Here is a 13513-nt window from a genome sequence, read left to right on the forward strand (position 1 = left end):
ATATATAGAATAATGGATACCCGGGAGTGAGTTACAGACTGGAATCTAATCGAGGGGTTCAGATGGTTTATATATAGAATAACAGATACCTGGGAGTGAGTTACAGACTGGAATCTAATCGAGGGGTTCAGATGCTTTATATATAGAATAATGGATACCCGGGAGTGAGTTACAGACTGGAATCTAATCGAGGGGTTCAGATGGTTTATATATAGAATAATGGATACCCGGGAGTGAGTTACAGACTGGAATCTAATCGAGGGGTTCGGATGGTTTATATATAGAATAATGGATACCCAGGAGTGAGTTACAGACTGGAATCTAATCGAGGAATTCAGATTAATAAACTTGATCCAAGCTTGTCAAACTGCAGATAATTCCAAACTAATAAGGGCTGTGGAATTGAAGCCGGCAGCTCAAAATTGATGGAATAATCTGGATACAATGAGGTGCAATTTCCTTGGTTATCCAACGAAATCCTGCTGCAGTTTCAGCAGAAGACTGGCAGAAGGGCTGAGAAAGAATTCGGGACCTTGTTCGGAGGGCCTCTGTAACAATGCATCCAGAGAGGGAGGTGCCAGATAGTCTCTTCCCTCCTCCCCAGATGCCCCCCGAACCCACCCTGCACCCCTCTCTTCGGCTGATGGTGATCAGATGCTGGTGTTCTGAACAAAACAGGGATGGCGGGTGCTCACGATGTGCCTTTAATAAGATAGGTACCCACCAACCCAATACAATATAGATGAGCACCTAGTCCAACCCCACCTCACCCCACCCCCAAGCCCAAGCCATACTGATTCTGCATATAATGGTGTGCTGAACAGCAGAGAGGACAAGCGAGTGCAATGCCGGTGTAACTGTCCGTACTGTGGCTCAGATTTCTGTGCCCAATATGTATGTGGGCCCAACAGTGGGACATGAACTACAATGCTGGAGTGTGCAAGTTTCATGTGGGAAAGAGAAATGGGCAACATTTGTCCTTCATCAACAGTGTTGAAATAAGTAATGAAGATGATGGAAGTGATCAAGGAATTTTCCAAACTCCATGTTCAACATGTCCAGCCAATTCAGAGAAGTCATCAACAAAACCAATTGAAACCATTAATGACACAGCCAAATAACATACAAATAAAACAAGGCATCGGCCAAGTTGCCATGGAACTCATGGAATAATAGCTTCAAGCGTGTGGTGTTATTGGGATTTGTAAACAGCATAAGCCACTGTGACGGGAGGAAGAGAGGGCGACTGAACGTGTGCTGGGTTTTTTTCCCCAAGCAATAAGCAGTCACAGAGAAAATAACGGATGTGTTATTCCAAAGCATGGCATATGACATAATCATAGTGTGGAAATCATCCAAATATTATTTCAAAATTGTTTTGAGAGAATTTTCCAAGGTTTTGCTCGCGTTCCATCTAATTGCTTCTGGCTCCGTCAACCCCAGGCTCCTGATGTGTTGGCTTTTACTCAGGATGACACATTGCTCATTTCCACTGTTGCCGATGCTAGCTGCACTTTTCCCAATACTCCCACAGATGGTTGGATGTCTAGTCCCATTTCTCCACTAAATGAAGTGGGTAGGGTGTAACAGTGATCCAAGCATTCTGGTTATCTCCTCATGTCTCCCGACATTGATTTTGATTCAGGTCAAGAACTTGGTAGTTGGTTTGCAGGCAGGGTAAGAACACCTGTACTCCCATCCATGGGAATGTACATCAGCAGCCCAAGACTCTGGATAATTTGTTCACAGCTCTGACTGTTTATGCTGTTCATTCATTTTCGTCAAGTCAAGGCCCAGCTGACTGTGACCCAACAATTCAAGATTTCCCACGCCAAGCTTTTACCTCCCGTCTCGATGCCTTTGAAGCATTTGAAGGATTTATACTTCAGGATGCCGGACATTCTAAGCTAAAAAAAACTCTTCACAGGAAGACAGCCAAAGGGAAAAAGGCTTGGGAAAAAGTTTTGCACCAAGTCTCCAGAAAAGATGTGGTTTTACTAGTTTCTCAGCTAGTTACCAGTCAGCTCGCTGGAACGGTACAACTTTCCTTTCGAGTCTGCCAGCTCTTCCATTTTGGCAGCAGATATGTCCAGTTCAGTCAGCTCCGCTGGTTCATCCTTTCATTGAAGCAGTCCGATTTTCTTGGGTAGAAACAAAACAGCTTTGCGTAAAGCAGATCATTAAATATTTGAGTGAAGGGATATTCACTCCGTCAGACGCTGATTCAATCTGAACTTTAGCTACTGTAATTCTGTCACATCAAGCCAGTTTTCCGGGCTTTGAAGTTCAACTTTGGCTTCAATTCAATGGAAATGGTATCAAATATGGAGAAGGTAAATCCTTGCCAAGCAATAACCTGGAAACACACATCTGCTGATTAACCTCCTTCAAAGTAACCCTTATCAGACAAAGGAGGCCCAACAAAGAAACCTGCTCTCTCAGTACACTTATCCCTGGAGAGGGGAAAGACAATGCAGTGGCAGCAGAAGTTGATGCACTGAATTGTTTGAATTTTTGAACCACAGTTTCTAGCAGCTTGTTGCACTTGGCAATGCAGGTTAGGGGGTGGGAGCAGGAGTCGGAGATGAGAGGAGGCTGGCTGGGCATTGGGACAGAGTCTGGGATTGTTTTAATCCTTGAAGTAATATGAGGATTTAGCCATAGAGAGGGAGATGTGGTATTTCTTGATACGGTGAAGCCAAACCTGGGAATGGACAAATGACCCATCGACCTTCAGGTCGACCTTCAGGTGCATGGAAGTAACACAGCCTTTGTGGAGTTGGGTGTCAGTGTCAAAAGCAGAATCAAGGAAGCTATCTTGTGGCTCGTGGGTAACAGCAATGTCATAGCAGATCTTCAGCCAGTTGGGAAAACTTTTCCCGAGAGCAGAGTGTGAGGATAGTGGGCAAGGTAGTCAGGGATGGGTGGATAATAAGGCAGGAAAGGTAGTGATCAGACATGGCTTGGTCAATTTAGCATGGGCTAGGAATTGTTTCTGAGAACCTTGAGCACGCGAGACAATGACGTCAGCCCCCCTGGAAAACAGGAGTATCCCCAATCTTGTGTCCAGGTGATAGGAGACGTAATGGGTGAAAAGTGACAGAAATGGTCTTCACCAAAAACCACCTGGCCGTAAAGTGACAGAATTGGATGGGTAAGTCAATGGGAAATAATCGGGTGACCGATTCCGATCCTGTCACATCTTCCCTCTGGCCAATTTCGGATCAAGTTATTCCTACATTTTCAGTGAAGGCCGTGCAGCCCAATTTTCACATTCTCATGAATCTGACGTGGAGTTTCCATTGTGCTGTGCTGTTTCGTGTGCTGGGAAGTTTTCATTCATTCACCGAATGTGGGTGTCGCTTCATTATTGCCCAAGCCTATCTGCCCTCGGGAAGGTGGTGATGAGCTTGAATACAACTGAGCGGCTTGCTGGTCCGTTTCAGAGGGACGTTGAGAGTCAAAACACATTGCTGTAGGTCTGGAGTCTCGTACAGGCCAGACCGGGAAAGGAAGGCAGATTTCCATCCTGAAAGGAAACTCATGACCCAGGTAGGTTTTTAAAACAATCCAGTCATTTCACGGTAACCATGACTGAGTCTAGCTTTTTATTCCAGATTTTTTATTTCATGAATTGAATTTTAATTCCCTGGGTGGCATGTTGTGTCTCTGGATCATAAACCAGGCTCTGGCTTACGAGTCCAGTAACATCACCACTATGCGACCAAGTTCAGTCTGCTGGGGAGTTTAATGAGCTACCATTCCAGCCATTTGACAGCGGCAACAGCGGAGGAAAATAATAACTGTCAGTTGGAATTTCCTTGGAGCCCCTCCTTTTCCGCCCCTGTAACCTGCATAGATACACCAGTGGGCGCTTGTTGAGATCCTGCCAAAGTTAGTGAGGAGGACCACAAGAAGCTCCAATTAAATTCCTACCATATGTAGCCATTCAAAGCATCCAACTATGCAATTAATAATTGGTCTGAGGCTTTTGGAAATCCACGGACATTAGCCAAGAAAGCTCACTGTACTTCAGTTCAATAAATACCATCCAGCCAATAAAATACTAGTCAAATAAAAGCATTTCCTTCATTTTCAGTTGTATCAGTTTGTGATAGTCTGATGGATTAAGACCTTGTGCCAAAATGATGTGACACGGATTGAGCAGGCAGATTATTGGTCTGTCATGGAGAGGTGTGGGGCAGAGGCTGGCGATTCTCCCACAGGAAGGAAGGGGAGAATCGCTCAAGGGCTTCTCCTGGCTGCCCATAAGTAGCACTGGAGAGGCCTGAAGAAAGCAGGCAACCTCCCCTCTGAATATGAGCACCAATTAATGTTTTATTGGGCATCCAAGCCTGGATTGAAACATAGCTGCTGATGTTCTGGAACTCCTCAATAACAGAGAGTCAATCACAAAGACATGAGCACGCTGCAGACCTGGTTTTCATTTCATTTATTTGAACTTGGGCAGCAGTGGACTCACACCAGCTTAAAGGAAATTGACTTCCCAAACCAAACCCCAAATGGATCCCTGCTGAACACAGAGTATCCCTTGACTATCTCAGCAGGAAAGCTTTTGCGAATTCTGAACTTGTCGCTGCATGAGATCTTGCAATTTGCAACAAGGCCATGTGCCAAGAGGATTTTAAGGAACAATTCTTTGACTACCAGTACTCTGAACTTGATTTATTTTCTTCCCAATTTTCTCCTTTCCTCTCATCGAAGTGGGGTAGCCCAGCACATCAGCAATAGACTCTGGGACCTTACCTCTGTACTCAGCAGCATCTCACCAGGAGATCCAGTACCCGTCAAGTCACTCAGACAAGCTTAGCTTGATAACGGTCTGTGCGACCATTTGCTTTGCCTAAGGTACCAAGAACTCTGTGAGGCTGCAAAAACATTTTGTGGGGGAAAGAAAATAAAATAAATCTCAACCTACCTGTCGACCTCTTGGAGCACTGGCGCAGGACAGAGCAAATAGGTGTCTTTTACCACCAAAGGTTTCTGAACTGGAGAAGATAGAAAGATTTCTGCTCAGGAATGCAAAACCCTTTCAGAAATTTACACACACACGCACACTCTCCCTGGTGGCCAGATGTTTCACAAGCCAGTAAACTGTCTTCTTTGTTCAAATATTTTAATCAGTATCTTACATCAACACCACTCTCGACAAACAAATGAGATTTACTTTGCATTCCTTCCTTATTGTGTGATACTTCTTTTGCAAAGGATTATATTGTGGTTATCACAAGAAAAGTTTTTCCTGCAATTATCATTCATTCCTCACTCTTGACATACTGGCCCTAACTTGTCGAATGAGAGGCTATTTGGGCCACTGAGCTTACTGCTTCGAGGCCTCAATTTGTCCTGCAGCTTGCTTTCCACTTCTGGTTTAATTTCATTTCCTCACCTCTCAAAATCTCCTCTTCCAAACGTGTGTCGTTACTTGCAATGGAAATCTGTTCCATTCTCATCAAAAGCACCCCATCACTGCAGATGGTGACAATTTATTGCATCCATCAGTCACAATGCTTCTTTTATAATGCCCTTTCTTTGAAAAATAATGCCCTTGATTTTAAAATTCTCATATTTGCCTTCAAGTCCCTCCATGGTCTGTCCCCTCCCGATCTCTGGAATCTGCTCCGGCTCCACAAGCCTCCCAGATCTCTGCGCGCCTACAGTTCTGGCCTCTTGTGCATCCCTCATTTTAATTGCTCCATCACTGGCGGCTGTGCTTTCCATTGCCTGGGCTCGAAGCTCTGGAATTCCCTCTCTACACCTTTCCCCCCCGCCCCTCCCTCTCTTCTCTTTAAAGACCAAACCTACCCCTTTGACCACGCTTTTAGTCATCTGCCCTCATCTTCTTATGTGGCTCGGTGTCAAATATTTTCTGATGACCTTCCTGTGCAGCACCTTTTGGATCTTTTGTTACATTAAAGGCTCTATGTAATTGCAATAAGTTGATGTTTTCCCTTTTGGTTTCTAGTCCCAATGTTGTTGCAAAGAATTTACTGTTTTCCTTTTTATCTATTCCAATGAATTTTCAATCAAGTCACATTTCCTAGCACACTTGCAAATCATTAGTTTCAAAATTTAGGCTTCGTTTGTGGTCCTGTCCTTTGGAGGTGTACGAGGCACAAGTGAAGACAGTACACTGCACTAAATGGAGTTCATACCAGATGCTTGTACTCCATCCTTCTGATGATACAGCTCAATAAAATAGCGTAGTTGTGCTACATGGGATCACCTTGGTTTACAACTGTGGATAAGATTGCACAGCACCAGACACACTGTCAAGAAGGCACAACGAGCAATGTGTTTTACAGCCAAGATGTTGGCAGGGCACAGCAATGGCTTTGATGTTAGCTTTTCATCTTTTGTGGCCTAAAATTGAATTCAACCTAAATAAATAATTGACTATTTTGTTGTCTGTTCGGGTCCTATGTTAAGTGAAGTTTGAAACCTGTTCCCAGTGCATGTGAGGCCATACTACAATCTGGCCTTAATTTGGCACGAATTCAAAATCCTACATGGAAGTCTAGTGTGAGAAATGGAAAATAAAACTGCTTTTCTGGATTGGAAACACAATATTGGATCAGAGGGATCTTTACTTGGCATTTCTCTGAGCTGGAAATGCCTGAGACTGGTACCAGCTGCCTGAACTGAGTCCCCAGCTACGGCTGCTCACCTTGATGAGGGCATATAGTCACTTCAAAAACACTTGAGTAAGAATGTCGTGGAGGGTCATTGTCTATGAACCTCAGTTTAATCCTGAATTGCCCTGGAATCTGCTGATTGGAATCATCAGTGGACAGCAAAGGCTTTTAATAAGCTTGAGACGTCTAAAGAAAAAAAACAACTGCCTTAAATTAACACTCTAGCTCCATTCATCATGTGTGCCCTTCAGATTTTGGAATGCTATCCCTCATCGAATGTGGGAAAAAGCTTCAGGAGAAAGCGCTCAACTGATTGGATTAATACTTGGCAATATGATGTTGCTATTCCAGAGACTTGGTTGAGGGAAGGGCAGGATTGGCAGCTGAATGTTCCAGGCTTTAGAACTTCAGGCAGGATAGAGGGGGATGTAAAGGGGTGGGGGAGTTGCATTACTGGTTAAGGAGAATATCACAGCTGTACTGCGGGAGGACACCTCAGAGAGGTCATGCAGCGAGGCAATATGGGTGGAGCTCAGGAATAGGAAGGGTGCAGTCACGATGTTGGGAGTTTACTACAGGCCTCCCAACAGGCAGCGGGAGGTAGAGGAGCAGATATGTCGACAGATTTTGGAAAGATGTAAAGGTAACAGGGTTGTGGTGGTGGGTGATTTTAACTTCCCCTATATTGACTGGGACTCACTTAGTGCTCGGGGCTTGGATGGGGCAGAGTTTGTGAGGAGCATCCAGGAGGGCTTCTTGAAACAGTAGGTAGATAGTCCAACTAGGGATGGGGCCATTCTGGACCTGGTATTGGGGAATGAGCCCGGCCAGGCGGTCGAAGTTTCAGTGGGGGAGCATTTCGGGAGTAGTGACCATAATTCCATAAGTTTTAAGGTACTTGTGGATAAGGATAAGAGTAGTCCTCGGGTGAAGGTGCTAAATTGGGGGAAGGCTAATTATAACAATATTAGGCAGGAACTGAAGAATTTAGATTGGGGGCGGCTGTTTGAGGGTAAATCAACATCTGACATGTGGGAGTCTTTCAAACGTCAGCTGATTAGAATCCAGGACCAGCATGTTCCTGTGAGGAAGAAAGACAAGTTTGGCAAGTTTCGGGAAGCTTGGATAACACGGGATATTGTGAGCCTAGTCAAAAAGAAAAAGGAAGCATTTGTAAGGGCTGGAAAGCGAGGAACAGACGAAGCACTTGAGGACTATAAAGACAGTAGGAAGGAACTTAAGCAAGGAGTTAGGAGGGCTAAAAGGGGTCATGAAGAGTCATTGGCAAACTGGATTAAGGAAAATCCCAAGGCTTTTTATACATATATAAAGAGGGAAAGGGTTGGCTCACTCAAGGACAGAGATGGGAATCTATGTGTGGAGCCAGAGGAAATGGGCGAGGTGCTAAATGAATACTTTTCATCAGTATTCACCAAAGTGAAGGACTTGGTGGATGATGAGCCTAGGGAAGGGAGTGCAGATAGTCTCAGTCATCTCATTATCAAAAAGGAGGAGGTGTTGGGTGTCTTGCAAAACATTAAGGTAGATAAGTCCCCAGGGCCTGATGGGATCTACTCTAGAATACTGAGGGAGGCAAGGGAAGAAATTGCTGGGGCCTTGACAGAAATCTTTGCATCCTCATTGGCTACAGGTGAGGTCCCAGAGGACTGGAGAACAGCCAATGTTGTTCCTTTGTTTAAGAAAGGTGGCAAGGATAATCCAGGAAATTATAGGCCGGTGAGCCTTACGTCAGTGGTAGGGAAATTATTAGAGAGGATTATTCAGGACAGGATTTACTCCCATTTGGAAACAAACGAACTTATTAGCGAGAGACAGCATGGTTTTGTGAAGGGGAGGTCGTGTCTCACTAATTTGATTGAGTTTTTTGAGGAAGTGACGAAGATGATTGATGAGGGAAGGGCGGTGGACGTTATCTATATGGACTTTAGTAAAGCCTTTGACAAGGTCCCGCATGGCAGACTGGTACAAAAGGTGAAGTCACACGGGATCAGAGGTGAGCTGGCAAGATGGATACAGAACTGGCTCGGTCATAGAAGACAGAGGGTATCAGTGGATGGGTGTTTTTCTGAATGGAGGGATGTGACTAATGGTGTTCCGCAGGGATCAGTGCTGGGACCTTTGCTGTTTGTAGTATATATAAATGATTGGAGGAAAATGTAGCTGGTCTGATTAGTAAGTTTGCGGATGACACAAAGGTTGGTGGAGTTGCGGACAGTGATGAGGATTGTCAGAGGATACAGCAGGATATAGATCGGTTGGAGACTTGGGCGGAGAAATGGCAGATGGACTTTAATCCGGACAAATGTGAGGTAATGCATTTTGGAAGGTCTATTGCAGGTGCGAAGTATACAGTAAATGGCAGAACCCTCAGGAGTATTGACAGGCAGAGAGATCTGGGCGTACAGGTCCACAGGTCACTGAAAGTGGCAACGCAGGTGGATAAGGTAGTCAAGAAGGCATACGGCATGCTTGCCTTCATCGGTCGGGGCATAGAGTATAAAAATAGGCAAGTCATGTTGCAGCTGTACAGAACCTTAGTTCGGCCACACTTAGAATATTGCATGCAATTCTGGTTGCCACACTACCAGAAGGACGTGGAGGCTTTGGAGAGGGTACAGAGGAGGTTTACCAGGATGTTGCCTGGTCTGGATGGCATTAGCTATGAGGAGAGGTTGGAAAAATTCGGATTGTTTTCACTGGAACGACGGAGGTGGAGGGGCGACATGATAGAGGTTTACAAAGTTATGAGCGGCATGGACAGAGTGGATAGTCAGAAGCTTTTCCCCAGGGTGGAAGAGTCAGTTACTAGGGGACATAGGTTTAAGGTGCGAGGGGCAAAGTTTAGAGGGGATGTGTGAGGCAAGTTCTTTCCACAGAGGGTGGTGAGTGCCTGGAACTTGCTGCCGGGGGAGGTGGTGGAAGCAGGTACGATAGCGACGTTTCAGAGACATCTTGACAAATACATGAATAGGATGGGAATAGAGGGATACGGGCCTTGGAAGTGCAGAAGGTGTTAGTTTAGGCAGGCATCAAGATCGGCACAGGCTTGGAGGGCCGAATGGCCTGTTCCTGTGCTGTACTGTTCTTTGTTCTTTGTTTGTTCTTTGACCCGCGGCCAGTTTCACTGGAATCCGAAAGAGAGTTCATTTTAGATTCCACTCAATTGGTTTTGAGAGTTGGGAGGTGGTAAAGTCTTCGTTCAAAACATTGCAACCCTCTTCAGTGAAGAACAACTTTTCCACAATTTTTTTTTGAGATCTAGAGGCTCAGGAATCCTGGATGTGCAGCCTGGAATCTGTCGAGACACTCCTTGTAGGCATTGACAGCTCCGGTTGTGAGAGAATCCTTTACTTAGAGTGCCCAATATGTCTGAGTGAACTTAGGGCAGCAATTCTTTAAAATATTTGTCTTAAAGAGTAAATATGGCTCCCTCAATGACACAGTACATGACTGGTGACATCAGTGGAACTGCACACAGTAGCTCCAAGAATTCCATTGCCTGTGATTCTGCTGAGATCAGAACTGCTGGCCCCCCATGACCTGAGTGTGCAGGTTCAGTAGGGATGGGGGCACGTTATTTGCATGGGGAAGGTGGGCACAAGTGCCACTTGGATGACTGCTTGCCCGTTTATCATGGACATTCGGCCAGTCGGCTGCCAGTAGGGGTTGTACACCCTTTGGCCCCCAACCCCTCATCGCTGGTACTGCTCTGTTTGGCACCTCACCAAGAGGACTGATTCAGGATAAATGTTACACAACGTTGTCCTCTTTGGAGGCGAAGGTGCCTTTGCAGGTGAGGCTCACCTGTCCTCTTATGGGGTGTCTCTGCCCCCATCACTCTGCCAGGTCCCACCTGAGGTCAGATGTGGGAACTTGGGCTGAGGGAGTCCTTGCTCTTGGTCCTTGCAAATGGCAAATATAACTTCCACCCTTGACAAGGCAATCAGGAGACTCCCAGAGGCAGGAGGGACCCATTGTAACTGGTCTTACGAAGAGAGTCCTGCAGAAGTTAGGGCAGGGGGACCAGCAGAAACCCGAAGAAATTGCAGGGTTAACTCCTCCAGGAAGGGAAAGGGAAGGAAAAAATGTGGGTGAAGTGGGTGAAACGGTGAATGGAAACTTCCATCATTAGATAGCATCTGATTTTGCAAAGCCTTGAGAGGTGTCTACTCTATCTCGCATGTTGTTATTTTTAATTGGAGGGAAAACCATACTGCACAAAATATTTGCAAAAATACCCAGCATTTCAAACTTCCCAGAGGTCACAGGAGATACTTACTGAAGGTCGTGGTTTCATTAATCTTGAAGCTGCAGCGAACTTTATCCACATTCCGTGCATGAGAGAAGCCATTCCCTTTCACAACAACTTGAAATGTTTCTGGGAATGAGAAAACAGAATTTTAGAAAAGCAACAGTGATCAACTGATGAGTCATTTGGCACGAGTTGGTGAGATGTGATCTGCCTGTTGTCCATCTGACTGGCAGTCCTCACTGCCAGAATCTCTCAGAACTGGTGGCCATCTCTCCGAGGTCAGAACACATTTTCGAACCCTTTGCTCTTTTGGCTTTTGTTTGCAGAGCAATTGTAACAGGTCTCCTGACATCTCGGTTGAGATGAGCAAACTCAGTACACTGCAGCAAAGGAACCTGGAATCTTTGTGTCCTGCAAGCCTCAGCTGTTCACCCATGAACACCACATGAACCCATTCCCAGTTGCTTTGGATATTTTTTGAGAATTCACCACCCGCCCAATGGAGTTTATGGATTAAATTTCTCAAAACATGGAAGGTAGCCCAAAGTATTTTCTTTTCAATTGCTGAGAGGCTATGGGATCCCTAATTGAAACCAAGCACTTGGAAATCCAGCCTTTCCAAACCCTGTTCTTTTCTCTCTGTTTTCAATTACACTCGTTTGATTCGAGAAAGGGAGGAGCGTTGGGTATGATCCAGTTCTTGACATCATGACTTGAGGATGGGAGAGAAAAACAACCTCATTGGTTAACAAGATCAGACAATGAATAATCATGACTTGAATATATTGGAAGTTACTATTTCATTTAGGAACTTGAGTTTAAATATTTTCCATGAGATTTTAAGGATGACGGGTCATCTATCAAGATGGAGACACTGACAATGACAACTGTGTGATAATCTGTGAAAATAAACAAGGAGTTCCGACATCAAAGAATATGTGGCGATACCGCACCCAGTCATTTCAGAACAGTTTCAATGAGCTTGCTGGATTTGGCCACAAAATCTGATTTCTGGTCAGAAGAATTATTGGGTTACTTCCCTGGAATGGAAAGGTATAATAAAAGAGATGCTGAATGTTGTTGTACAAGCTACAAACCCTCACTTCCCAGGATGGTTACAAAATGGTAATTGTACAGCACAGAAATGTCGAACAAGAGCCTGTGGGAGGTCAATGTCCCTTCAAGCATTGAGTGCATAACTGACGATGCCACATCAGTGTAGTTCTGACATTGTGAATGGTTTCCTCGCCACACCTCACGCCTCCCTCCTTCACAAAACGCCAACATTCACATCCTCCCCACCCCCTCCTCACAATACCCACCTTCGACCCCTCTAGCCTTGAAAAACTACAGCCCGATCTCCAATCTCACTTTCTTCTCCTGTCCTTGAACATGTAGTCACCTCCAAATCTCCAGCCATATTTTTCATGACCCTGTGATTAAATCTCTCCAATCCTTTCCATAACACTGAAACAGCCATGAACTAAAGTCTCAAATGATATCCTCTGTGAGTGTCACCATGATGTATTGTCACTCCTCCTCCTCCTCGGCCTCTGCAGCATTTGACAAGGTGGAGCACACCAGCTCTCTTCTGTTGTCTACTAGGTGACCTTGCCTGGTTCCTGTCATACTGACCTGAACATACATCTATTGATAGACTAGGACATACAGCCTCTGGTACTTTGGCCAGGTGACTATTCTTCATTTGTGAATTGGACAATGAATGTCTTTGAAGCTATCAAAGCTGACCCTAATCCTTTCATCACCCAGTGTCCATGTGTGTCATTTTCAGAAGAATCATTGGTTTGTGATCAGGAAGAGGATTCCGAGCTGGTTTTTCCCCTCTCTAGCCTGAGGATATTGAGACTCTTGAAAGAGACCCTACTTCCATCCCAGTTGAGATCAGTGAACCTCAATGTCCAAGGGCCGGAACTGATTAAACTTGGGGCTTTCCTCATAGGCTGGCTCACATAAAGCATTTAATCATGAACATTTAATTCATTGCTTTAAGAAAAATATGCTTATCATAACTATTTTACCTGCTGGTTTTCTTTGGGGGTGTCTTAATCTGATCAATTAATCTTTGCACTTCTAGAGGGCTGTGGAGTATGTTCAAAACAGAGATCGATAGACTTGGAGATATCAAAGATATCAAGGGATATGGGGATAGTACAGGAAAATGGCATTGAGGTAGAAGATCAGCCATGATCTAGTTGAATGGCAGAGCAGGCTCGAGGGGCTGAATGGCCTACTCCTGCTCCTATTGACTATGTTCCTATAACTAGACAAACTCCACCAGTGGCCCCTCTTCCACACTGGACTGTTACCTCCAGGGTCCCCCAAGAATCGATCATTACCCTCTGCTTCTTCCTCATTTTCATTTTTTGCCCCAAAATATACTTTATTCATAAAATTTGTCAAGTTCCTTACATTACGTTACAGTTCAAATTTGACATATAAAGTGCAATAAGATCAGTTTCTTTCACTACAGTACATGAGGTGCCTCACTATACTTGTCATTACAGGTTATATTGACAAGGTACATTTACATTTCATGTCAAACATTTGGAGTCACGTGGGGTTG

At 44.9% G+C, this 13513-nt stretch overlaps 1 protein-coding gene across 2 annotated transcripts in view; it reads right to left on the bottom strand.

Annotated features, from left to right (window-relative positions):
- The window catches only part of LOC137357243 (anthrax toxin receptor 1-like), a 164306-nt gene that overhangs the window by 90466 nt on the left and 60327 nt on the right, over positions 1 to 13513 (bottom strand). For both annotated transcript variants that reach the window (XM_068023429.1, XM_068023428.1), the window contains exons 10-11: positions 10957 to 11055; positions 4940 to 5009 (exon numbers count right to left, since the gene is read on the bottom strand). In XM_068023429.1, coding sequence (XP_067879530.1) covers positions 4940 to 5009; positions 10957 to 11055 — 169 coding nt within the window. The remainder of the gene's footprint in view (positions 1 to 4939; positions 5010 to 10956; positions 11056 to 13513) is intronic.

The sequence above is a fragment of the Heterodontus francisci genome, chromosome 47 (assembly GCF_036365525.1).
Source record: "Heterodontus francisci isolate sHetFra1 chromosome 47, sHetFra1.hap1, whole genome shotgun sequence".
NCBI classification, from domain to species: domain Eukaryota; kingdom Metazoa; phylum Chordata; class Chondrichthyes; order Heterodontiformes; family Heterodontidae; genus Heterodontus; species Heterodontus francisci.